The 25,703-nt window shown below is 39.4% G+C and overlaps 1 protein-coding gene across 3 annotated transcripts in view; it reads left to right on the top strand.

The window, feature by feature from the left end:
- The window catches only part of pde4ba (phosphodiesterase 4B, cAMP-specific a), a 126,948-nt gene that overhangs the window by 84,313 nt on the left and 16,932 nt on the right, over nucleotides 1-25,703 (top strand). For all 3 annotated transcript variants that reach the window (XM_063892127.1, XM_063892128.1, XM_063892129.1), the window contains one exon: nucleotides 24,575-24,687. In XM_063892127.1, the coding sequence (XP_063748197.1) occupies nucleotides 24,575-24,687 (113 nt within the window). The remainder of the gene's footprint in view (nucleotides 1-24,574; nucleotides 24,688-25,703) is intronic.

Below are 25,703 nucleotides of genomic sequence, written 5' to 3'. Positions count from 1 at the left end.
ATTAAGCACTTTAAAACACAATTCTACTGGTTCTTCAGACACACACACACACACACACACACACACACACACACACACACACACACACACACACACACACACACACACACACACACACACACACACACACACACACACACACACACACACACAGTGTATGGCCTATAATAGCTTCTCACTTAAAGATAATCCCTACTTTTCTTTCAACACCTTTGAATTTGAGCAGCAGTTTGTATGTGTGTACCTGTCAATGCTAGAAAGAAAAAAATGTTTAGTAGTTATGTACAACCACACGTAACTTTATTGGCACTTTAGTGAGTGTATGTGGTTTGCTTTTGAATATCTTTCCTTTGGATTTTCTCTGTATGACACTGAGATATGTGTCTGTTCACCGAGTCAGCCAAGCCTGTCTCTCAAACTCACAAATACACAGAAAAGACACAGAGGCACACTTGTATGTGGATTTAGCAATTACGCTTCCTGTTTGTGTGTGAGGGCTTGTAATGCTATCTCTCATAGGACAAATCTCGGTTTAAAAAATCATAGTCAAGATGACAAACATTTGATCAAAACTATTTATTTTATTGCTTTTAATGAAAAGTAGGGTTTTATTGCACAGGCCTAGTGCATCCTGCCCAAATGTTTGCAGCCTATGAATTGAAAGAGTCACGATGTAGTGACATGCGTTGCTACGTAAAAATGAGACAAAGATGAACAAGTTTAAAACTAAAAACAGAGAGCAGGTTACCATCAAATAACCAACATGCTTTACCAAAAGCCAAATCGGGTCAATATCAATTCTCAGACAGTTAAATGTTAAACAACAATGTTTTATTTTTCATAAATAAACATAAACAAGACTGTCACTTGCTGTATTTTGTATATTTTTTAAATCCACCTAGACAAGCTTTACTGACCAAGTTATTGTTTGTTTGTTGGTGTTACACTGAGATATATGAGTTAATGTTGTTGAAAAAGAAACAACTAGCTACTGGTAGTCTATGTTTATACTTTGAAGATGTGAGTGTGTGTGTGTGTGTGTGTGTGTGTGTGTGTGTGTGTGTGTGTGTGTGTGTGTGTGTGTGTGTGTGTGTGTGTGTGTGTGTGTGTGTGTGTGTGTGTGTGTGTGTGTGTGTGTGTGTGTGTGTGTGTGGTAATTATAAGCATCAGTTGACGCGTTTAGTAAGGGTGTATTTTCATGTGATGATATTTTAACTTCGCTTTGTGCAACATTACAATTGTGACTTGGTAAGGTCTATGATTCTCATAAGAGTGTATAGTGGCATATGCATCAGTGTGAGTAATATGCGTGTTATTGTGTGTGTGTGTGTGTGTGTGTGTGTGTGTGTGTGTGTGTGTGTGTGTGTGTGTGTGTGTGTGTGTGTGTGTGTGTGTGTGTGTGTGTGTGTGTGTGGGGTGTGGGGAGGTGTTCCTGTGGCTCTGATTGACGTCAGCATTGCTGTATGTGGCTTCTGTTGACTTCCTGTCAAAGCAGATGGACTGAATTTTCACTTCCTTCTTCTAAACCTCAGTTTATCAGGTGGTGTGTGTGTGTGTGTGTGTGTGTGTGTGTGTGTGTGTGTGTGTGTGTGTGTGTGTGTGTGTGTGTGTGTGTGTGTGTGTGTGTGTGTGTGTGTGTGTGTGTGTGTGTGTGTGTGTGTGTGTGTGTGTGTGTGTGTGTGTGTGTCTGTCTGTCTATCTGTCTGTAAATATTATCTTTACTATAGCATTTACTTAGAAGCTTGTTAAAATATGAGGCTTACATTTTATAATAAAAAAAAAAGTGTTATCAACTAATTCTAAGATTCAAACCCTATATTACCCTTATAACAAGTATTGCCTGCCCTAGCTTAATATATCTTATTTCTCAAAACCTTAAAACATCCATGAAAAACATATCCTGTTGCATTTGGACTATACGTTCCTACTCACAATCAATGCAATCAGAGTTGTTGTGTTTCCTCTCAGCATGTTAAACTAGAACTAAACTGAGATTTTGGCACTAGCAAGAAAATGCAATTAGAAATATACTTTTGTTAGAATCAGTTTAGTTTTAGTTTCTTATGTTTTATTTTTGTTTTCTATTGTTATTGTACCATTGTGTGGTGACAGCTTTGTGTAAAAACATACAATCAACAATGAATTGGTAATGATGACGAATAGTGAATAGTCGTACCAGCAGACTTTTATGGCGTAAAGGCACATGATATACAGTATCTGCAGTGATTTTAAAGATGTATTTACTGTAATGTTGCTTCTGGTTTCTTTAGTGGATTTGATGAAATAAAAAAAGAAGAGTAACACCAATGTTGTCTTTCAAGACACAACAGTACCATCTTTGTACCGTATTTACTTTGGTTTTACACTTTTTTAGGCAGGGTTTGCTGTTAAAGGTTTCAAATCAAATGCATGTGATTTGGTTGTGTGCAATGACTCAACACCTGTCCACTGTCCACAGTGTTTATCCTATGATCTCAGGCCACATCCTATGTTTCTCACATAAAAACACACATCTACATCCCTACCTTCCTCCGTTTCTTCCCTCACCAGCTCCCCCCCCCCCTCCCCCCGAGTCTGAGTCTTTATTTTTCCTTTTCATTCATCTGCCTGTCTCTCTCTCGCTCTCATTACCGTCATCAGAGTGGGGGCAGGGGGAATGGCAGGATGTTTGAGGCAGGAAGACAAGATGAGATTGTTCCTGTTTTGCTGTCACTAAACTGTTGTAACTTGACGGAAGCCAGAGGGAACTGGTGTTTAGACGAGGTGTGTGTGTGTGTGTCAGTGTGTTGGTGTGTGTTGTGTTGTGTTGGTATGTATTGGTGTCTGTGTGAATGTCTGTGTCAGCCAACAGGAGAAAAATAGGATGCAGTGAGACAAAGGCCTATTGTCTGTGCCCACACACTGCACAAACATGCACATGCAGATACAACAATATAATATGTAACACACTATTAATTCAATGTATTCTGGAAGCAGACAGATAAGTAATGGACATTTTGCATGCTACTCATTAAAACAAATCAAACTTAATAAACAAATTGTTGTCATGAGAGTCAAGGCAGTTGAACCTCTTCTGAGTGAAATAGATGCATTGCTCTTTAAAAGCACAAGATGAAAGAAAATTCTCTGGCCTCAATTTACCATTTCATACATTAATATGCTATGTACAGTAGAGTGTCAGATTCATATTATACAGACTATTTCATTGTTAATGTATTGTACTATGTATATGATATAGGACAATTAAAAATTACATATATGTGTAAGATAAATGTGTTCTTTTTTACTCTTGCAGGGACGCTTTTTTTCTTGTCATTTGCAGGCAGTGATTCTCAAAGCTGCTAAAATAGGGACATTTCAGTTTTTAAAGTTGCCTTCAGCTGGCAACTTAGTAGTACACTGGTGAAGACACTTAACTTAAGAGATATATGTTGCATGTCAAATCTCTTTCTTACTCATTTGTTTACAGTCAGTCCATAACTGTATTTACTCAATAACGCACAAATGCCTTAAAAGTTATTTATTAATTGGCAAAACTCTTGCCATTTATTTGGCAGACAATTTTATTCAAAGTGACTTTGATATTTTTCCATCATACACATGCATCATGGCTATGGAAAAATACTGATCAACCCTATTTTCTTCTCACAGCACGAAGGTGGAGATGACACAGATAATGTGAATCAGACAAGACTATAGATAGTGTTTCACTATTTATATCGCTCTTAATTTATATGGACTTAAATTTATATGAATGTTTTAGCCTTTATTACAATTTGGTCAACACATTTTTCAACACTCTGGGTTATTGAATCTCATATTGAAAACATATAAAACATAGTATAATAAATCTGCTAATTATTTTTACAATGCTAGTATCATATCACAATCAGGAACAGGTTAGTGAGGTCTGCTAGCACAAAAATTCCACACAATAGATACAGAGCCGCTGACCCAAAACAGATCTTTTGTGTCCCGGTGTTATAACAGAGCCAGGAAATATTCTGTCTCGTTTCTTCAGCCTTTAGCTGTGAGAACCTCACAGAGGTAGGACCTGACTTCCTGGTCATGTCGACCTCTGCGATGAAATGCTGTCATACAGGATATAAGGGAGGCAAAGGGCTCCTGAACTCTCCTGACCTTTGTCACACAGACTCTGTATGTGTATGTGTGTGGCAGTTCAGTGATGTAGAAAGGTGTCAGCAAGTTGCTTTTTTAAACCCTTTGTGCCTTTCTATTGTGTTGGTGTTTTCTTATAGCGTGAACAGCCCCCCCGTGACATTTTTCCCCAAATAAGCCCAGGGTGTTATTTCAAAGCTAGGAGCCTGTGTTTGGTCAATACTAAACAATAAGTCTGAGATAACTGTATGGGTGAAAGGTATTTAAACAATGTGAAACGGTTATGTAAAAGGGTATAAAAACACTGAACATACATTTGCTGTGTATGGCTTGGTACACACGTAGGCACAGGGCTTAGGGGATGGACAGTTTGTTCTTATGAACGACTCTCTTTGTCTTACTCTGAACAGAAAATTCTTACTGAACTTACTTGGCCATAGGTAAAAGTTTGTAATAAAAAAGCACAAGAGAGGATAAAAATAATGCGTTGCTTCTAAATGTGGCAATCAATGCTTTGGAAGTTATTTGTTTGCTGAGGAGGAGTTCCACAGATTAAAGATATGTTGGGCCTCTCACTTGTTTTTAGCCTTGAGCAGCAGAGTACCACCAGGTCAAGGTTTTATCCTGTGAGTATCACATTCTCACTTTATTAATTAGTCTGGTGCAGACATTCGTAGTTCCCAGAGGATGTACCCTGAAAACTGTAGGATCTCACTGACTTTCACATCAGCACCACTTGAGATTGAAATCTAGACTTCTCCCTTACGTGTTTATCCAATAAAGGAACAAATGTCTTAACAAAAAAATGTTTTATAACTCTGCAAAACTCTTTTAAGTACATTGTACTCATTTGGCTCATACTTTTTTTTAAGCGACTTTTCCCTGATACATGTACATCATGACTTTGCTTAACAGAGGGCAAGAACAATACTGAACAACACTGTTTTTTACAACACCACCTGAAGGTGGAGATGACACAGATAACTTAGAACAGATAAGACTATAGATAGTTTCAAGATGTTCCCTTTCATATACTTCTCAACAATTACAGGTAGTTTGCATTGGGATTTGGTCCAGATATTTGTATTTTTTAGACTGAATTATAGTTGCTTTTCATCAAGGTTCATCATCAGTTCCATCTTTTTTTTCAAATGTTCTAGTGGAATCAGTCGTAGTCAGACATCCCTTTAAGATTGTGCTGGAGTCAAACCAGGAAAAGGTTATTTTTGTTGTTCTTGGCTGCAGTTAGGACTAGAAACATATTCTTTCTTGCATAATTTCATAAAGGCTCAGATTCATGTATAAGATGTGTTTCATCTGTTGCAGCCGTTTTCAAAGGACAAGGGATTAAAAGAACCTCATCAATCTTTTTATGAATGTTTTCAATAGTAGCCTCAATCAACCCTACACTCTCTGCACCTGCCAGTGTCCCAGTGCGTGCAGGAATGCACTGAGGAGGTCACAGGGAGGAGGAAAAGAGAGACAGAACAGGAGGCAGGATGAAAAGAGGAGGAGATGTGGAGTGATGAAGTGAGAGGGCAGGAGAGATAAGGTTTGAGAAGGGAGGAAGATAAGTGAGGAGGTGCCTGAGAAGATATGATGAAGATATGGAGCTGGAGATGAGAAACTGAAGGCTCTTAAACAAGAAGCAAACAGGGAAACTGAACAGATTCTCTTGTCACGGTACAATGTCCACCTTTTATTACTTTCGCTAGACTGACAGTGTCAATCTCGAGTTAACCAGAATAAAATAAACTGGGTTTCAACATCAGTAATAGTTATAAGTAACTAATAAAGCCAAGCTGTTCAAAAGTCAAACCTCTATCATGAAGATTAGTGGATCATCTTAATTTTACCCATATGGATGACCTAGAAAATGTAACACTAGATCAATCAGCTTTTCTCCTAAATCTCTACTAGTAACTCCATTGCAAGATAATGCCGCTGATTTAATACCTAAAATCAATTTTGAAAGTGTGATCTTTATTGCCAACAACACATGAGGAGAATGTCTATAGGTTCTGCTGTACTAAAGATGCATTTTTACGCCAGAGGAAGGCTATGAATGCAAAATAAAGCTTCTGCTACTTTAGCTGTGGAACCCAAAAATGTTTTCTTTCAGCCTTCCAGTACTCTTGAAAGCAGAGATATTGTGCAATCTGTTTCATTTCAACCATTGCATGAAACTTGTAGAATTGTAGAAATTAACCTAATCAGTGGTTGATTGTCACACAGAGAGGGGTTACTGTTCGTTCCACCCCATTTTTAATATAGCTTTATGTTATCTATTTGAACAATGCACCTTAAAGCCTACGTGCTGTCAGTCAGCTATCAACGTGGTTTTTTTATTGGTTAAAACATGAAGACAGTTCCTGTGGTGATCATGTACGTTACTGTTTGCTGTAAGAGACGTACATTGTAAAGATATATGCAGAACCACAGCTTTTCTTTCTGCTTTAACACCACACAGACACACACAAAGAGGCTATGCGTATGCAGGCATTTATTTACCAGAATCTAAATAATAGGTTGTCATGTGACATTTCAAGCTAAAGCCAAAGTGTTCCAGTAGCAATAGGTCCTCCTCAGAGGTGCACCTGTCTGCGGCTCTTCAACGATGCAGCCCGCGGCCTCCAAATAGAAGAGAATATCTACCAGGGTGGACAAGTGTAGTCATCTCACTAACAAAATTGTATATGCATGAACATTAGTGTTGTTCAAGAACAGTGAGTGTTCATCAGGCGCTTCTGCGATGCTGATACAAACCTGTGTTAGTCTCCAGGAGCACATGTCATCAAGCTCCTGGAGACATGATTTACCTTGAACTACCACATGAGAGGTGTTGAGTACTTTTCCAGGTGTTTATATTTCTGTCTTTCGATCTGAGGAAGGATTTTGTCACCAGATAGCATTGCAAAACATGCAAGATGCGATCACGAAACATAACAGGTGTGTAGAGGAGATCAAAATTAAGTTCAAAACAGTCAGTGAGCCAAGCAAGGGGGTCAAGTGTATAGTTAAGATCCTACTAAAGTCTGCGTTTGGGGAAAGGTGTGTCTGAGCAATTGCTTCCCAAGTAGGCGGATAGAAAATGTGCAAGGGGCCCTTTACCCCTCCCCCAACTTTACACCCAAGGCCTGATTTAGTAATAATTGATATTTGGTTAGTGCTACCACTACGTATAAGCAGGGTCTGTCTTGAGTTTAAGAACTTTAAAAGTACTTCAACCTACTGATCACGACTTAATAATTTTTCAACGAAAAGATTGATAAGAATTTACTAATGCTTTCATCGAGACCTTAAAATAACGTGTGAGCAAAAACAACATCTACATTCCCTAAGGAGCAACAAACCACGTGAAGCTGTTGAGGTAATGCTGGACTGCTGCCAGCCTCGTGGTTTTGATATGGCATCAGTTCTATGGGGAATTATAGTAGGGCTACCATGCCTAAATGTCACAGATACAGTATCTGTCAACCTCGTCTCTCGCCTCACACTCTGCTGTGCACGTCCACAAAATGCCAACATGAGCAGTTGCCATGACAGCAACTCCCTCCTTTGCCTCCAACCCTGACTCTATTCTGGTCAGAGCCATGCTCTACCTCTGTAACCCCCCTCCTCTTTCTCGTTCTTTTCTCTCTTTTGGGCCTTCTTCAGTATTGAGAAACACATTTTTGGCGCTGCTTCACTCTGAGTTGGTAGCTAATAAGTGTCAGTATTTATGTCCCAGGGTGTCTTGTGTTACCTGCCATCTTAACTACTTCCCGCTCCTGTGCTCTCAAATAGCCTCAGGGGGGCTGCTAGAGAGGTCCGGCTACTGTGCAGACCCACAAATATTACCTAATAGAGCAATCTTATTTTGCTTGTGTAACAGTAAAAGTATGAAGGTTTGAAGCCAGATTTTTGGCCGAAAATATAATTCAGTTCCATATAATAGAGACAAAATCTCTCTTGGAGGCTTTAAACATGTCTGAACTCACACTCAATCTGCTGCAGGTGTTGAGGCAGAGTGTCTGGTCACTGGGCAGGGTAAGGAGTTGAAATCTTAGAGACAGAACTAATTTGATGATGAGAGGGTTTGAGTTTCTCTGACGGTAACTGTTTAGCCCACTGACAGGAAAGGGTGTGATATCTGTGGAATATTTTCCCCTCGATTTACTGCAACAGCTCTGGAAGGTAAACAAGTGGCATGGAGATGTGTGCCAGGCAGTGTGTTTGTTTATCCACCGGCTATGTGGAAGATGCAGGTTGGTTGGGTGAGTGTGTAGTGTGTCTGAATGAGCAGTTGTTTTGTTCTGTTATTCTGCTCACAAATAAACAAACAAACAAAATTAGGTGGGGACTCAGGCAGCATGCTGTTCATAACATTCAGTAAATTAAAAACAGTCTTCTAGACCTTCTTAGAGTTATTAATAATAAATAATAATAATAATGATACAATTGTTATGTTATTCAGATAGGTGTTTCTGTTGTTTAGATGACCCTCGTTGATATTATGGGAGTGGACAAGTTTATAGAAGTTCCTCTCAGTATAATATAACACAATGCAAGTTCATTTGATTTATATGAGTGGGGATGGACAGTTTATGTGAGGCTCTCACCAACTCTCATCACGTTTTACTAAAGTGCAGGGCTATGGTTAGTGTAATGCTGACACCATGGGGCGTCTTTTTTTCTGGATCAGATGCAGGATTAGCACCAGATGAGAGATTTGTTTCCACAAATGCGTCAAACTTGGCTTTGATGGGGCACTCTGGATGTGCGTGTCTGCTGATGTGTACAGATGAAACAACAAAACTAGTGATTGCATGTAACACAAGTGTGTGATTGTTTTCTGAATGTATATGCATATTGTGTTAGTGTGTGTGTTCGTCTGAGTGCTTAAGTGACACCTTTTCGTCCATCGAATGAAGTCCCAGAAGGGCAGGATTATGACACTAAGGAGGAAACAGCAGCAACTTCCTCACACACAGGCCCATGTATTCAGAAACCCCCCGCTGGCTTTTTATTCTACAACAGTTCACTCATCTTTCTCTGGGGACAAATGAGTTCCTCTGGCGTGACAGGCAGACAAAGAGCCGACAGGGCCCGACCTGCGTCACAAACCCCAGCGTGAAAACAGTGTAACTGTTATTGCTACATTCACAACTCATGTATGACCTTGCCAGCTGGTTTCACACATACAGTACAGTATTGAACCTGGCTCTACCCAGCAGCACTTGTCAGGAAATTTGGCTTTTCTTTTAGCTTTGGTTTATGATCAAATACCAATGACCCATCAGCCTCAGCTATGCTTTGTGTTCATTGTTAATTAGTAAATGTTTGCACGCTAACATGGTAAACTTAAATGTTGAACTTGGATCACATTATACCTGCTAAACGTGTGTTAGCATTGTGATGTTAGCATTAACTCTGTACAGAGCCGTGTGGTGTGGACCTGTTTTAAGTAATGTAAAATGGGTGCTGCATATTTCCTGATATATTACGATATGAGTACATTTTGTCGGCTCAATGTGATCTCTGTTTGGTCTCTCCCTTCACGATGTCTTGGTAATATTGTATCAGCATTATTTTTGACTGAACAGCAGATACAGTGATGTTGTGTTTAGGGTTTACTTCCTTCTTGCATTGAAATCATTACACGGTGTCTTCTTCAATCTCCCTTCTTTCCAAAATCCTGCACTTACATTTTTTCTTTTCCTCTCTCCCAATTGCCTTTGGGAGGTTTCACTGGAAGAGGCTCTCTGGCAAGCCCCTCCTGACAAGTCCTCTGGCTCAGACTGACTCCCCCCTTACAACCTTTGCACTGACCTGTTGCACATTTATAAGCTCACTTTGCCAAATGGCTTATTGTAATCAGATGTAAAAAAAAGAAATGTAACCGACCTGCACTAATATACTTTAAGGTCCAATTTTACGCTATAATATAATGATGCAACATCTCTTAGTTTGTGCCTTGAAGCTTGGCAGATGATGCGTAATTTGTGGTGCTATCAGCGGCCGCAATCTGTTCTTTGTGAATTCTCCAACAAGTGTACTCAAACAATATTTAGAGAACAATTAACATAAGAGATGAGATTGTAAATGTTCAAACGAGACATCAACAGTGTCATTACGTTGAATGAGGACACAGGCAAAGTGGTGTACTTAGACTCTCAGGTTTCTCTCTTATGACTCATTGTCAGTGAGATGTATAGTGCGGATCAGCACATACAGTACAGTACAAAATGTGCAAGTTGACCCAGTGCAAACTAACAGCAACTTTTTCATACCTGTGTAAACACTTCATATCCTGAGTTTAAACAGGCTAAGGCTCTAACTGATGTATCCAGTGTTGTGTTATGCAAGGTGTTGGCTGGTCACGTAGAAACGGCTTTTGTACAGTGTATCATCAGAGAAATCAGTAAAAGGAGAAGAGTCTGTTCTTTGGGCATTGCAGATAAGACTGTTTACCTTATTCCTCTCTGTCTGAGAAAAAATACAGACCTCCACTGTTTGCTCTACACTGGAATGTGTATATTGTTCCCATGAATGTGTTCCTTATTTCTGGTTGTGTGTGTATGTATGTACAGTATGTGTCTGTAGATCTTCATCAGTAACACTCTACTGCTTTTCTCAGCTGAGAGAGCTTGTGTCCAAAGCAATGTCTCTTTTCAGTTTAGTGTCTCATATTGTATGAGTGTCAAGGTGACAAAATGTCATAATCAGGGTAATGACCTCAAGAAACAAAGCTTTGTGAGTGTGCATTATTCCTTCCTTTATTGAAGGCGCAAACTGCTAAAATAATGCACGTAGAATTTTCAATGATTAACAACACATGCATTTAAGCATTGCAAGTTTGTTTACACTTGGGCTATGACTTTCAGGATTACTAGGATGAATGCGATGTGGGTCACATTGTGTTTCATAACCACAACCAACTGTGGAGAAAGTACTCACATATTCTGCTCAAGTTATAATACTAAGAACACACTGAAATACTATTTTAAAACTCTAACTTGTGCAGTTCCCATGCAGGAAATGGTACTTAACTTCTATACTGTTACTTATTATATTGTTAGATTATTATTACACATGCATTATTGCAAAAGGATTTTACTGTTATAGTGAGTTGGGGTGGAACTGATTTGTGTCTGTTTTATTCAACAATTCAGCTATTCTTTCCTTGGAGTGGAATAATTATGTTTTGTTCGTCCAGTTTTTATGGTAAGTACAGCAAGGCATATTGTTGAAAGTGTTTGGCCAATTAATGATGTATTAATCAAACCAGATAAACAAAAAGCTTGTCTTATATCAGTTTTAGTTTGAAAATAAACCATTGAATTTGTGTTCATGATTTGGTACCTAAAACTTCCTGCTACATACATTCATTCATATTTTACGGGGCTTGCTATCTTTTCATGAAATGGCAGGTGTCAGTTTGCTTGTTTCTACACACAATGTGTCTCATTTATGAGGGGGACCGCTCATTACGTGGAGGACCCTCTTGTGTCATATGAACTTAACCTCGGGTCATGTTTTATCCTCTTCAGCTCTCCATTGAGTGCTCATCTCTCATTCTCACACTCTTGCTATAGTGTGTGTTTGTACTGTACCCCAAATTGACATTTTGTTTTGAGTGTTCCCCTTTACAGATTATAGGAATGATTCAGGACAATGATCCACTCATACTATAGTTATGTCCTCATATAACTCTTGTATGAACCATGGCCGAGTGCTGTAAGGGCAGGACTAATGGGACTGCGGCATTGGCCTGCATTTTGTGTTATGTACAACAAACAGTACATTTGCTAGTTGTTTATTTTACGATTCAGGACTTGATGATAAAAGTTTTGATCTCAATAAGAGAAAACGACTGCATCAGTCATATCAATGTTGTTATTATGTATATAGTGATTTTTAGACGAATAGATGAGTCCTGAAAGATTTCTGAATTGTGAATCGGATCTTTAACCAAACCTAAAACTTGGAATTAGAAAGAGTACACAACTTACCCTCATTAGTGAATGCTTCTTCTGAAACTATGGATGTCTAATACTATATATTTTTATTTGAGGCTATTTGAGAGCACAGGAGCGGGAAATATTTACTGAATTAATCTGATGTTCATGTCATGAGAGTAGTATTTGATATTAAAATTCCTCCCATCACCTTGACATGGTCACCTGAGATTTGGAGCAGACACCCAGACAGTACTGTTCAATGACAAACATTTTGAGTTTTTTTAATAACTGGTTTCCTTACAACATAACTTTAACAACTCCCGGACGCTACCGAGACTTATTTGTATCTAAGTCTAACGAACCTTAACCTTATCAACATCGTCTGTTTTGTAATTAAGTTTGGAGGAGTTGTTTTAATTTATGTCTTGAACATTAAAATGTCCATGCAGCGGACCACATTAAAAGAGATGATGAGAAAGAAAGTTGGCTACTTTCCCTTCATTTCCTTCCATCGCAATCCTTCCGAGCAGCCACACCGCATGTCCAAACATTACCGTCATCATCTCCACTATGTGTGACACACAGTAATACCCTGGATACAAGACCGGAGTTCAAAAGGAGAGTGGGAACCACTGCCCATTACAAAACCACAACAGCCATTAATAAAGTGTCTCTGTAGTTTGACTATTCCCTGCCAATAACACTGACGCTCTATTTTGAAATGTAATGTGTATGCAACCCTGTCTACTTTGACAAATGCACGTCCCACTGTGTTCTCACATCTACAACTGTGTGTATGTGTGTGTGTGTGTGTGTGTGTGTGTGTGTGTGTGTGTGTGTGTGTGTGTGTGTGTGTGTGTTTTGTGTGTTTATTTAAGACGTGTTTGCCTACCTTACATCATAGGCTGATGTCTACTTGTGTATGTAGTGTTTGTAAGTGAGAGCCTGTATGTGCGTGTGTGTCTTGTGTGTGTGTGTGTGTGTGTCTGTGTCTGATGTGAGGAGCTGTATGTTTGCTCTCAGAGAGGAGGTGAGGAATATCACGACCCTCCTCCAAACCGCCTGCTTTCCCGCTCTGTTTCAGATCTTACCGTTGTTTATATGATACGACTCTTGGAGACAAGGTAACGTCATTAATAATATTTGCTACCAGAGCATCTGTGTCATACAGGTTACAGTAAACATTTGTCTGAGAATGCATAGCAGTGTCATTTCTTACTCACACTGTACTGGGCAATATAGTCAGTCTGGAAGTAGAAAAATAAAAGCTGTTTTTTAAACTTGTTGTGGATACCAGACAGAATAAGAAAGTGTATTTTTCATATTCTTAATCCATAACTCAATGAATTATTAACACAGATTGCCCATCTGGAACGTTACATTTGTTATACTTTATGTTTTTTTTTCTTTTATGCTACAAAATGGCTTGAATGATTGAATAAACATAAAGTAGTTGCCGATCTTACTTGAAGTTTCTGTTGATTGAAAAGTCAATTAAATGACTCATTGTTGCCGCTCAATGTGAGTACAGGGAGGCACGTCTTGGCATTCCTCCCAAAACAAAACAAAAGATGTTCATACATTGTTTTCTGTTGGTCTATTCCTTTGTAAAAGTTTACATATATGTCTTAGAGGGTAGAGGTAGAGATAGGAAGAGAGGAATCTTTACGTCTACTTGTTAATTAGAAATTTGTTACATAAGACACACACATGTCAATGCCACTCTGGTGTTCTCTTTGTCCTACTCTGGTTTTATTATTGGTTTTGCAATGTCTTATTGATTTTATCATGATTTGATGTTAACAAGATGATGGTACAGACTGTTCTGGCTTATACAAAGTGGTTTGGTGGCACCTTAGTTTTGTAATTATTCTACCACAAATTTAATATGATGACTTTACAACATCTGTCCAGGGACTATATATAAAAAATAGCCTCTTGGCTAACTCTGGCACATTTTCAGAAATGCATACTAATGTGCACTGCGCCTGTCAATAAACTAATGAAATAAAAAAACAATAAATGACACAACTATGAGCTAGCTAGCTAGCTCAGATACAGTATGAGATAGGCAGACACATCCATAGTCCCCTGGTTACAGCAGGGAGTAAAGCAGTTGGCAACCTGCTGTTTGGCTAGATTTCTATAACTGGTGTAGCATTTCTGCATGTTTTGACAGCCAGGTCATCTCAAATAAGAAATCGAAAGGTGCAAGCATAAGGTGACATTTCACCATCCTCCTGCCCTCACACTCTCAGGTGCCCAAAGCAGGTTAAAGAGGGATGGAGGTTTCCATACTGAGTGACTTTCAGAGAAGCTGGCACAAGCTTTTGTAAAGGAATCATTTTCCAAAAAGTTACTGTCTCTTTGTGCCTTTCTGTCTTCATAGAGTTATTTAAAGTCAAACATAAGCTTCTGATTTAGTGGTGGTGAGTTTGTTGTTAAATTAAAAGTAATCCCAGTGTTGAAACATAGCCAGACTTGATAGGGTTGGCCCTGGCTTAAAACATCCTCAGTGTCATAAATAAGCTGTAGTGCCAAGTGTACCCTAGTCAAAGCTCTCTATATCCGCTGGTAGAGACTCCCTGTGGCTCCCAGCCGAGGGAGATCCAGAGCTGAGTTTTAGGAAAACACTTGCTTGTGTGGATGACTGTTTGTGTATGCTTGTATATGTCATGAAAGGCTTAGTTGAATCATAATGATGGTATCAGTTATTCAGCATCACATTTGAGACTGCTTGTTGATTTGGTTATTTTATCATTTAAATGAACCTTTTAAAGTCTGCAGGACTTTCAGAAAAAAGTAATTGGTTCAGAAATGATGCCCTGTGTATTGGTGTTACTGGGTGTGTGGCCAAGTCTGGTGGTTTTCACCTAGTTACATTTACACATTTTTGTAAAATAATTTAGCTGCAACCACTTAAATATTTTTCCCAATTATGTATTGCTCTTAAAACGTTGTATAAGTCAGCTGATGTTTTAGTTTTAAATACTGTAAATTAGTTTAATTTTTAGGCATGACTCTGAAAAGTATTTGCACTATAATGCTACCGAGACCCACGTCACTTCACTCAAAATCTGTGTCACTTCCCTCTTTCAGTAAAAGAGAATAGCTCTTCACAGAAAGGGGTTTCATGATTTCATTTTGGTTTGTTCTTCCTTTTTCTCTTATAAAACTATACAAACATACACTTCCTCTTATACCTGTCTTCCCTGGCATCAGTTAAAGCTTCAAAGGACTGCACTATAATGTGAGTCTCTGTTAGAAGATATACATATAACACATTTCAAAGACTTGTCAACCTGTCACTGTCCTTTGTGACAACAGAAGGGCTAGGCAATCAGTACCATTGTGCTATTTCAGCCTGACATTACTCCATTCCAGTTGTTGTTTTGTTATTTACTTTTACTGGAGTCGAATTCCATGTCGGGTTTTAGCTGCGGCCTGCCACAGAAAGAGACTGCAGGTTCAGAAAGCTGGAAGCATGCACTCTGCAAGTATTTGAATTATGCCATTGACGTCAGCACAGTCATAAAGTAGACTGCTGCCCTTCCCCTGAAGTATTCCCCTGCCAGCAGGCCTGTTCAGCTCAGCACAGATGGATTCAAACGCTCTCTGCTTCACAGACCGGCTCTTTTGTTTGGGTTTTTAGGAAGCATTTAGACCCCCTCCCCTAGCCTGCCAAAAAACACCACTGCTACCACACCCTTTATTAGCTCAATTTGATTTTGTTAGATGGTTTTGGAAACACATAAACACAAATGCGGAGACATTGACACACCATGCCTACCCATCATGAGAAGGCATGCTGTGTTGAGGTCGTTTGAGGTTTGTCTCAGCTGGTCTTTATATGTTTGTGGAGACACTGATGCTTCGTTGCATGCACAACCCTTTGTGCCTGCTCTGTCCCGATCTGGATCAACCTGGCCTGTCTTCATTGAGAGGCTTGCACTCTAAACAAGACAAGATAGTTTTAATAACACAGTCTTTTTTATCTTGGCAAGTGTTTTGACCTAAATTATTTCTTGCTTGGCCTCGATAAAATTGTTATTCAGATACAAAAGCCAAGAAACAGAAGGAGCCCACGTAAACCAAGCCTGTGTAGGTTGTTTACTCCCTTATAATTGGAAATCAAAACCTGTAAAAGTGATCTGAGCCCTGGTTTAGAAGCCCCACTGAATCTGCTGGGACTGCTGTATTTCAGGATGTGACATAACATTTTTTACATTAGAATGGAGTATTGTAGTTTATAAAAAAATCACAACAATTTTCATAAGAATTAAGTTTCGGTTATTGACTATATAAACTCTTTCCTCTTATTTATAAGCTGGGTCAGGTTCAGCAGCTGCATGCCAGCCCATTCTGATTATGAAAAGCCATTCCTAAGGATTTTTGAAAATCTCTCTTTTCTCGCTTATTTGAAACCTAAAGAGCAGAAAAAAGCATCACAAACAGCGACAGAAGTTTGGTTAAATGGGTTCATGGCTCCTCTGATCCATGCTAATCAACCTGCGGGGTAATGCCAGACAGCGTGACAATGAGGCCCTTTCAGTCCAGTCAGTACTGTTGCTCCCAATGTGGGAGTTCAACCTAGGTAACACAGACAAAGCCTGGTCTGTTGCTGTGTGTTTGTGTGTATGTGTACACATGTTAGAATGTATAGAAGCAGAGAGTAAGAGAGCGAAACATTGTGGTGTGAAGGAGCAAAAGGGGGGGAAAGAATACGTGTGTGTTTATGGGAGCAGGAGTCAAAACAGACGGAGAGAATGAGGGAGAGAGTGCAGCTCAAGGACAGCACGGTGTTACACTCACTGGTCCACAGTGTGCTGATAGGACGGACAAACTGTCTCATTGACATCTGTCTTTTTTATCAGGAAGAATAAGAAAGTTTTAAAAACAAAACATTTAAGATTTTCACAACAGAACATGACGACCAGGCAGATAGCACAGTGGATAGGTAAGAGAGAGGAAGACGCACATTAGGAACCTGTGATGTCAGACTGTGTCTGAGCTGAGAACACTGTGTGTGTGTGTGTGTGTGTGTGTGTGTGTGTGTGTGTGTGTGTGTGTGTGTGTGTGTGTGTGTGTGTGTGTGTGTGTGTGTGTGTGTGTGTGTGTGTGTGTGTGTGTGTGTGGATTTATATCTGGTAAAAATAATATCAATATTTGCCATTCTCATCAGTCACTCAATGCATCATTACGGATGACTAATAACAGAAAGTTCACATGCTCACATGATTGTTCAAGAAATATTGGATTCAGAATTGGCTCCTTCTTGTGTTTTATGTCATTGTTAGCTGAGTATGTTCGGTGTTTGGACAATTTTGGCTTCAGTAAACTTGGCTGATTTTACAGTTTTAATTCATAATTGAAAAGAAAATATCTGTCTTGATGGGACTTTGATAAACAGATGCCAAAAATCCCTGGGAAAAAAAGGGGAAAAAAAGGGGGTGCCTGTAGTGCATACAGCATGCGTGAACACTTTAGGCACCCCCAGTAATTATTTCCATCCCAGCGCCTAAAGTGCACCGCATGCTGTCTGTTGCATATTGTGTGCACTTGTGGCTTTAAAATCGGCCAAACTCCTCAAGAAGAATAAATCCTGTTCTATTATCCCATCAATAAGTGTGTGGTCCAAAATCCTTATGAAATCCTGGACTTTCTAAACCAAATTCGCCCAACATGACCATTTTTCTTTTTCTCACTCCACATGGATTTAGATGGTCTGATTAACACAGCAGAGCATTTCTGCATGTTATTATTCCTTTGGGAGTTTTTGCATGCTACGTGGATTTATGGCTTTTCTGTTATGTATTCCAACTGAATGCTGTAGTTAATCAGAAAGGAGTACCTCTGTATGTCAAGGAGAGTGTGGTGTGGGGGGGTTAAGAACCATAAGGGGTCTGTCAGACAAAGAAGTGCATACATGTATGATTATTGAATGTGACCAAGTCAAAACTCTTTTTGTTAAAGTGTTGTGATCAGAATTGACTTCATTACAGTTTAAGCAAACATTTCCTGCTGGGAGTTCCATAAAGTAAATTATTTTGCTTCTATTTGCTCTCTTTAGATTTTGTAAATGCATTAAATTATCTAATATTCTATGCTGATAGGTGAGGTTTTTTTTACTTTGAACTGATCCGGGCTAGCCGTTTCCCTTGCTGTTTTTAGCCATTATGCTAAACTAAACTAATCTTAATCCAGGTCTAGTCTCTAAACAGGAGAGTTGTGTCCTGAGGTGTAGATCTTCTCATTTAACTTTTGACAAAAAAATGTATTTTCCAAACTGCAAACTATTTAATAATCTCCCTTTCAGGTTGGTGACCTGCAAGTGAGACGAGGCCAAGGCGACATCATTACAAGTTGTAGACAAAACAATACAAACTAAATCAAATAGACAAAACACGAATAAAATACACAATTCTGCAAAGCTAACATAAACTAAATAGAAACCTTCAATATGGCTAACTATTGGCTCCTTCATTAAATTCCTGTTTGTAGACTATTCCAAGTGGCTAAAGCACTAAACATTAACACAAAGCAAATATACAAACTTGTAGTTTGACACATAAAGAGAAGTAGTTTTTGAAAAGTTGTTGCAGTTATACTTTAGCCTAATTGCCCCATTAAAACACATCTAAATTCCATATCAGTCAGTCAGATCCAACAATTGTCCACTGCTGCATCTGGAGGGTCACCACAAGAAAGAGGCCCCAGTATGTTTGACCAACACTGCATTACTGTGATACATTTACTGGTCATGACTGCATTAAAGCTGCAAATTGTGGTGAAGCGTTCCATTGCAACATAATGTTAATTCATTATTTCCCTCTCTTCTGTTTATTATTAACAACCGCAGGGCAAAAAAATCCTGATAACATCTACTGAGACATTATTTGTATTCTGCCTCCCTGTAAATCAGATAAATGAGCTGTAATGAAACACAGTCATGATGTCATTTTGTCACTTCTCAGAATCCGGCAGAAACGTTTAACTCATCTCACAAATCGGGCTGCATAACTTGCGCCTAAAACCACAAAGTCCTCTATCTCCCTTTTTCCCACTCTTCGCAATACTCGATCGTGATCAATACTATGCTGTGCATGTGAAGTCATTATTTGGCCTGTAATGAGTGGAGAAGCAGCGCTGCCCTCTGATCTTTGTTAGGAAGTGTTGTGTAACTGCCTGCAGGGATCTGATACCCAGTTCTGTTTCTTGTAAAGCAATGGATGTCACAAAAGATTGGCTGCCCCTCTGTCTCCCTTTTTAGAGAACCTGGCCCTGCATGCGTCAAAGTATGGTTTCTCTTCATGTGTTTGTGGCCTGTTAACAGATTTGTGTCTTTATATTAGTGATGATTAATTTATGAGTGGGATTGTCTTCAGATGACCTCTTAACATGTGTGTTGATAAGTGCTCTGATGATTTAACCTCCAGCCTCCACAATGCCATATAGATTTTGGCAGATGATAATGCTCTGCAGCCTTCCTACTCCGTTGCAGCTAGCACCACAACACAGGCAGGAAACTGACTGTCTTCCCACAAGAGGATGACAGATGTTGCCGTCACAGCTGTCTTCTCTCCAGCAGACTTGTGTGTGTGTGTGTGTGTGTGTGTGTGTGTGTGTGTGTGTGTGTGTGTGTGTGTGTGTGTGTGTGTGTGTGTGTGTGTGTGTGTGTGTGTGTGTGTGTGTGTGTGTGTGTGTGTGTGTGTGTGTGTGTGTGTGTGCGCACCTGCATTCTTCTATTTAAATTAGGCCTTAGTACCGTATATTAGGAAAAAACGTTAAATACAAAAAAATGTTTCGATACATACATTTAGTACATCATTCATATTGCGATTGAAATCAAACAAAAATGTTTGACTTTTTTATCTTAATCTGAGAGACAAAAGCAACCAATAATAGACACACTAAGAGGAACACCTGTTCAATATATGTTGTTGTTTTCGATTTTATTACCTTTATTTATGGTGGATTAATCCTTCACTCTTATTATGTTTCATTTGCAGAAACCATCCATACTTCATACCCTATGTCGTCTTAATGCTAAAGCAAACTGTTTTTTTTCTTTCTATTTGGTCAGTTTATATTTTAGTTGTTCTTATTTATACTTTTAACTTTTTGGTGGAAATACTGTTTTTGTGCTAGTGAGGCTTGAATTAAACTGAATATTGAATGTAGATACCATGGCCTGGCCTCCCTCAGCTGGAAAGTACATGTTTGTGTCTGAGTGCAATATTGAAACATCGTAGTTGGTGTGTACAGTTGAGGCTGCATGTTTTCCGGTCTGCCCCTGTGGGACAGACTCTGTAGGTCTGAGCGCTGATCAGAAAGGTCCTTGTATCGGGGTGGAGGCGGTGGAAATCCCCTCTTAACATGTGGTGCTAGTGTGTTTGTGTGTGTGTGTGTGTGTGTGTGTGTGTGTGTGTGTGTTGGCTTTTGAATGCTGTTTCCCTTGTCCATCTAAGGCGATGAGAGCACACAGAGCCGACTGCTGTAACTTAAGTATTTGATGTATGTGTCGCTAATAATCAGGGAGTGTTTAACTGTAATTCCTAAATCCTCTTATTTCTTGTATAAGCAACATTTGGATGATTTTGATGTGCAATGTTGAAAGCTATAAAGCAACAGCATGAAAGCAATCTGTTGTACATTTAAAAAAAGAAAAATAAACTATACAATGAATAAGGCAAACATAAATTTGCATTTTGAGAAAAAATCGTTTAATTATTGCTTGCCCTTTAGAGCCATTTCTGTTTCAATCATCTTGTCCGTATATGTAAACTTTCTCAATATAGAAAGACTTACCCTTTAACCCTGCAGATGTTTCCCAGAATCTATCAAATTGTGATTCAATTACCAATAAGTCAGGAACATTCGAGCCAGTTAATGCCTTGCAAAGATTTGAGTTGAAACTGGTCGGCCATTATTATCCAATTTTCCACTGAAGATAAGTATTTAAAGCTTTTCATTAGATCATAATAATTGTAAGAACTTGTGAAAGTCAATGTCTAATGCCTCCATGCTTGGCATATAAATGATTTGCTTTTCATTTGATTGGTGGCAAACTGCACTGGAGAAAAACGGGATCAGAGTAAGACTATTATACAAGCACCATCATTACTTGGATCTGGCAGCTACGTTCTGTAGAGAATGGATCTAGTTCGTGTGGACCCTCAAGAAGTCGGGCTTGTGACCAGTTTGAGGTCCTGACTCACTTAACAAGATTTTACAGCTCTTTACCATTTTTGTGGGTTTTAAAATCAAAGTCATAAACGTGGTTAAGAGCTCAAGCAATAAATCTAGTAATTCAGTTTCACCCCTGATGCAGCCTCACGACCACACACATAAACACAAGTGAGTGTGTTGATTACATCAGCATCCTCCAGCCACGAATTGTAACCCAATCTAGTTTTGTCAAAATATTACAGCTTAAAACTGTGTCTTTCTGTGAGTTTGGTGTGGCACATGGTAGAACCTCTATGGCAAACCACCAGCCAGATATGTAAACCCGAGCTGTAGCCAATGTTTGTGTCTCCTTCAGGTCTAACAACACATTTTGAATGCTGTCCCTTCTATGAATTTTTTCAAAAGTTTGATTACTGCATTGTTTGAACACTGTTTTTTTGTGTTACTTTCGTTCTGTTGATATATTTGTTGATATATTTCTTGCGGCATTACCAACACCAGTAGATCTGTGGATTACAAACCATTGGCAATGTGCATGTGCAGAAAAAACAACAACGACTTAATAATTCACATAACTTTCACAGCTGCAAAAAGGGATAAAAAACACTTTTCCGTGGTATTACTTCCACTGAATATATCATGCATTAGCATATTACGATTTAACCAAAATCTAAAGAAAACTGATTTACTGAATGTGTTGTCCTTCTTCTAAGCATAACCTTAAGTTTCTGTTCTTTGTAAGCCGTATGGAATTGTAAGCTTTGTTATTAGTTATTACATAAATGTTCCTCTGCAGAAGTAGTTATGATACATTTTGTGTAGGTTTTAAAAAAGAACCAGGTACTTAAAACACACCATTTCTGGTGTTCAGATGATTCAACCGTGAGAAAGTCATGCTCAGAGAGTCGCATTGGATGCGCTTTGATTGCAATTCACCAGCGAATGAGCAGAACTTCTGAAACACTGGAGAGCCCAAAAACTTCCCTGTACTTTCAATACTGATTCTTGCGTGTTTGCTCCTCATAAGTATAGAATAACAAAAACAACCTCACCATTGGCACATAAGAGTTTAAAAGTTCAAATGAGAAAACTGTTCCATAGGACAAGAAGGACCTTGCTATGCTTTCAAAAAACACAAACCACCTCAAAAGTCCTGAGAGTATGGGGACGAGACATCTCAAATGAGTGTAAACCGTTCTGACATCAGACGCTTGTGGAGTTTAACTAAACACACCCTCCCTCTCTTTCTCTCACTCCCCCCACCAGAGTGAGGGAAGGCTATGGGCAGAGAGCCAGGTGCCTCTCATGTTTGGGAGAGCAAACAGGCACATGCCTTTGATGGCGAGGAGATCAGAGCAGGGGACACATTCTACGTGGCCACGCTAAGGTCGCCGCAGTGCGCACCCTGCTGCCATGTTGTGCTCTGCAGCTAGGAGACCAGGGGTACACACAATGCAGGGGCAGCAGTGTGTGTGTGTGTGTGTGTGTGTGTGTGTGTGTGTGTGTGTGTGTGTGTGTGTGTGTGTGTGTGTGTGTGTGTGTGTGTGTGTGTGTGTGTGTGTGTGTGTGTGTGTGTGTGTGTGTGTGTGTGTGTGTGTGTGTGTGTGCGCGGGTGCGTGGGTGGTGGGTGGGTGGGTGGGTGTGGGTGTGTGTCAGTCAAGCACCACTAGTAACCTCATCACACACCTTCTGCTTTTCAACCTTGACACACAGTTGTAGGTTGTAGAGAAAAACACAGTCAAACCATAGGAAGAAAACACTAATATTGAATCTTTATTCATGCAAGAATATGTTAGCAGTGCTTTCAACACTTACTTGTTTTTGGTCATAATCACTCTCTTGTGTAAATAATATTTTTAGGAAAAGGCTCTCACTACATGTGTTATCATGCAAGTGGTTAACACTAAATAAAATGATCTACCTCACAATCTTTTTAAAAGTTGAATCCTATTAAAAGACCTGCAGTACAGTCTTATTTAACGTTTTGGTATTAACTTTAGGCTACTGCATATGACCCATACTGTCAATATTATCCTTCCTAATTATGGAGATTTAGTTTGTTTAATTTGGTTTTAAGTATTGGATTATGTATTTTACTTTTGTTGCACTACAATCACTTAATGCTGCATTTTTTAACACAAAATGTTATAGATTATTTAAATTAATATGTAACATGAAGGAGAAAAATCATGATTTCATGACTAATCAATCGGCAATATATCTATAGATTAACAACGCACTGTTAAGATTTGCCTCTTTTTTCTTCTTTTTGTGATATGGTAGTTACCAGAATATTCAGTTTTTGACCAAACACAACATTTAAAGACACTTGTTTACTATTTCTGTTACATTGTACTTATTTATTATGATAATGAAATACGATAACCAGTATTTTTCCCACTTTTTTAATAGCTTTAATGATTGTTAGTATGACTTCAATGAAAAAGAGCAAACAAATGCTTTGCAAAGAAAAGACAACACAATGCATAACCACACAATAGCAAACTCACTCCGGCTCTAACATTTTGTATCCGGGCTTCATGTCTACTGTGGTTGATGCTTTGACTGTTTAAGCACTGGCACAGCAAAACCACACATGTCTTTACAGCAGCTGTTATCATTGATTTACCAGAGCAAAATGACAAATCTTATCGTCTACGCATAAACTAATTAAAACTTCATGTGGGGTCCCACCAGACACTGTACGCCAAACTATAAGTTGGTGCCTCAGCTCATGAAAATAAACAATATTTGTGGACTGTCCACAGTCAAGATGGGGCTGTGTTTGCATAAATGATCCGTCGATTATCTTTGTACAATACTTGTCTATGTCGTTTTGAGTGTAGAGAATTCATTCCCAAAAAATACACAAAGTATTCTTGTGCCACATCTGTGTTTTCATATGTGTAGATTTACAGGTGTCTGTTTGCTTCCTGAAAGGTGGTGTGAAGTGCGTGTTTTTGTGGTGAGGGGTATTTGGTTTCCTGCTCATCGGAGTTTGACTTCATGTAAATGACTTGAGAGCCACAGAATGTGTGTGTGTGTGTTTGCAAGGTCCTTACTTTCCTACTCTACTCTGCTGACAGCTGTGAGTCCGACACAGTAACTTACCCACAGCTAAGCCCTCCTCATGATGAAGGATCTCTGCAGCCGGGTGCCCCCTCTTACCATTCTCCGTCCTCAGCAGCAGCAGATGCAGCAGCAGTCGCCCCGAGTGGGACCCGTGGGTGGATGTTGCCTGGGAGTGGCTGGACAGCGCTCTGGCCCCATGTGCGCTGTCGGTTCTGACTGTGTGTCTCTGTGTGCTGATTGCGTGTTGACAGATGAGGCCTACCAGAAGCTGGCCACGGAGACGATGGAGGAGTTGGACTGGTGTCTGGACCAGCTGGAGACCATCCAGACCTACCGCTCCGTCAGTGACATGGCCTCCAATAAGGTAGGCAGGTTCCATTATGTGATTTTGGTTTGCCTTGTACAAATTTCCATCATACCCGTTTTATTTAAATGAATTCTGCAAAAAGCAGTTATCTTTAAGAGCTGAACAGAATCCAGGGATACTTTTGCAATAAACACACATGAGCTTAGCATGACCTTGGCCAAATCAACAAAGTTGAAAAGTGCAGTAAGAAGAGGTTGGTTTGTTGCAGGCTGCAGTAAGCAGTGTTGGCATAAGTGCTTTCGAGTCATAAAGCCTGCACAGTTGTATGTGACTGGATGTCACTCATCAGATGATTTCTGCCTGAACCAGCCTCAAGCTCCATAATCTTTTTCTTTTTGTGCAAATATGGTCTGACGAAAGGAAGTGTGGCTTTTAGTGTCCTGGCCTGCTGTGGCCCTCTTTTCATCTTCCTGATAAAACACTTTTCATCGTCCACTGGTTATTCTATTGCTTCTGCGTCGTTGATTGGGTGTGATGTGCACCAAGTTTCAATTCCTGGTTATTTTTGTAAATGACCCAATTAGCCATATTACTCACTGACAGGGCGTAATGCACAAGAACATTTGGCTGCCTCTACAAGATGTATTACTTATCACTTCATCTCCTAATTTTACATGTATCTAAGAATCGCTAATTATGATTCATGTTTAAAGATTGCCTTTTTTGTTAATTGAAATAATAGTCATCACTAATAGCTTATAGAAGGATACAGAGTTTACCATTTTTTGCTGACTGAAATCGGTCAATGCTTAAAAGTTTGTATGATTAGATTGCCGCAGAAAAATCCCAGAATACCGCTTTATAGGCAAAGTGGAAGCTGTTTGTAAGAGAGCCTGAAAACAGTTTGTTAAGCAAGAGGATAAGCTTGTTATTTCACATAAAATTGGACAACAGGATGTTAGGGATCCCGCAGTGGGTCAAACACAATAAAGTAGAGCGGAAGTGTGTGTGTGTGTGTGTGTGTGTGTGTGTGTGTGTGTGTGTGTGTGTGTGTGTGTGTGTGTGTGTGTGTG

This window comes from Eleginops maclovinus, chromosome 9 (genome assembly GCF_036324505.1).
Source record: "Eleginops maclovinus isolate JMC-PN-2008 ecotype Puerto Natales chromosome 9, JC_Emac_rtc_rv5, whole genome shotgun sequence".
NCBI lineage: Eukaryota > Metazoa > Chordata > Actinopteri > Perciformes > Eleginopidae > Eleginops > Eleginops maclovinus.
The sequence above is the reverse complement of the archived record's forward strand: the minus strand, read 5'-3'. Positions and strand labels throughout refer to the sequence as shown.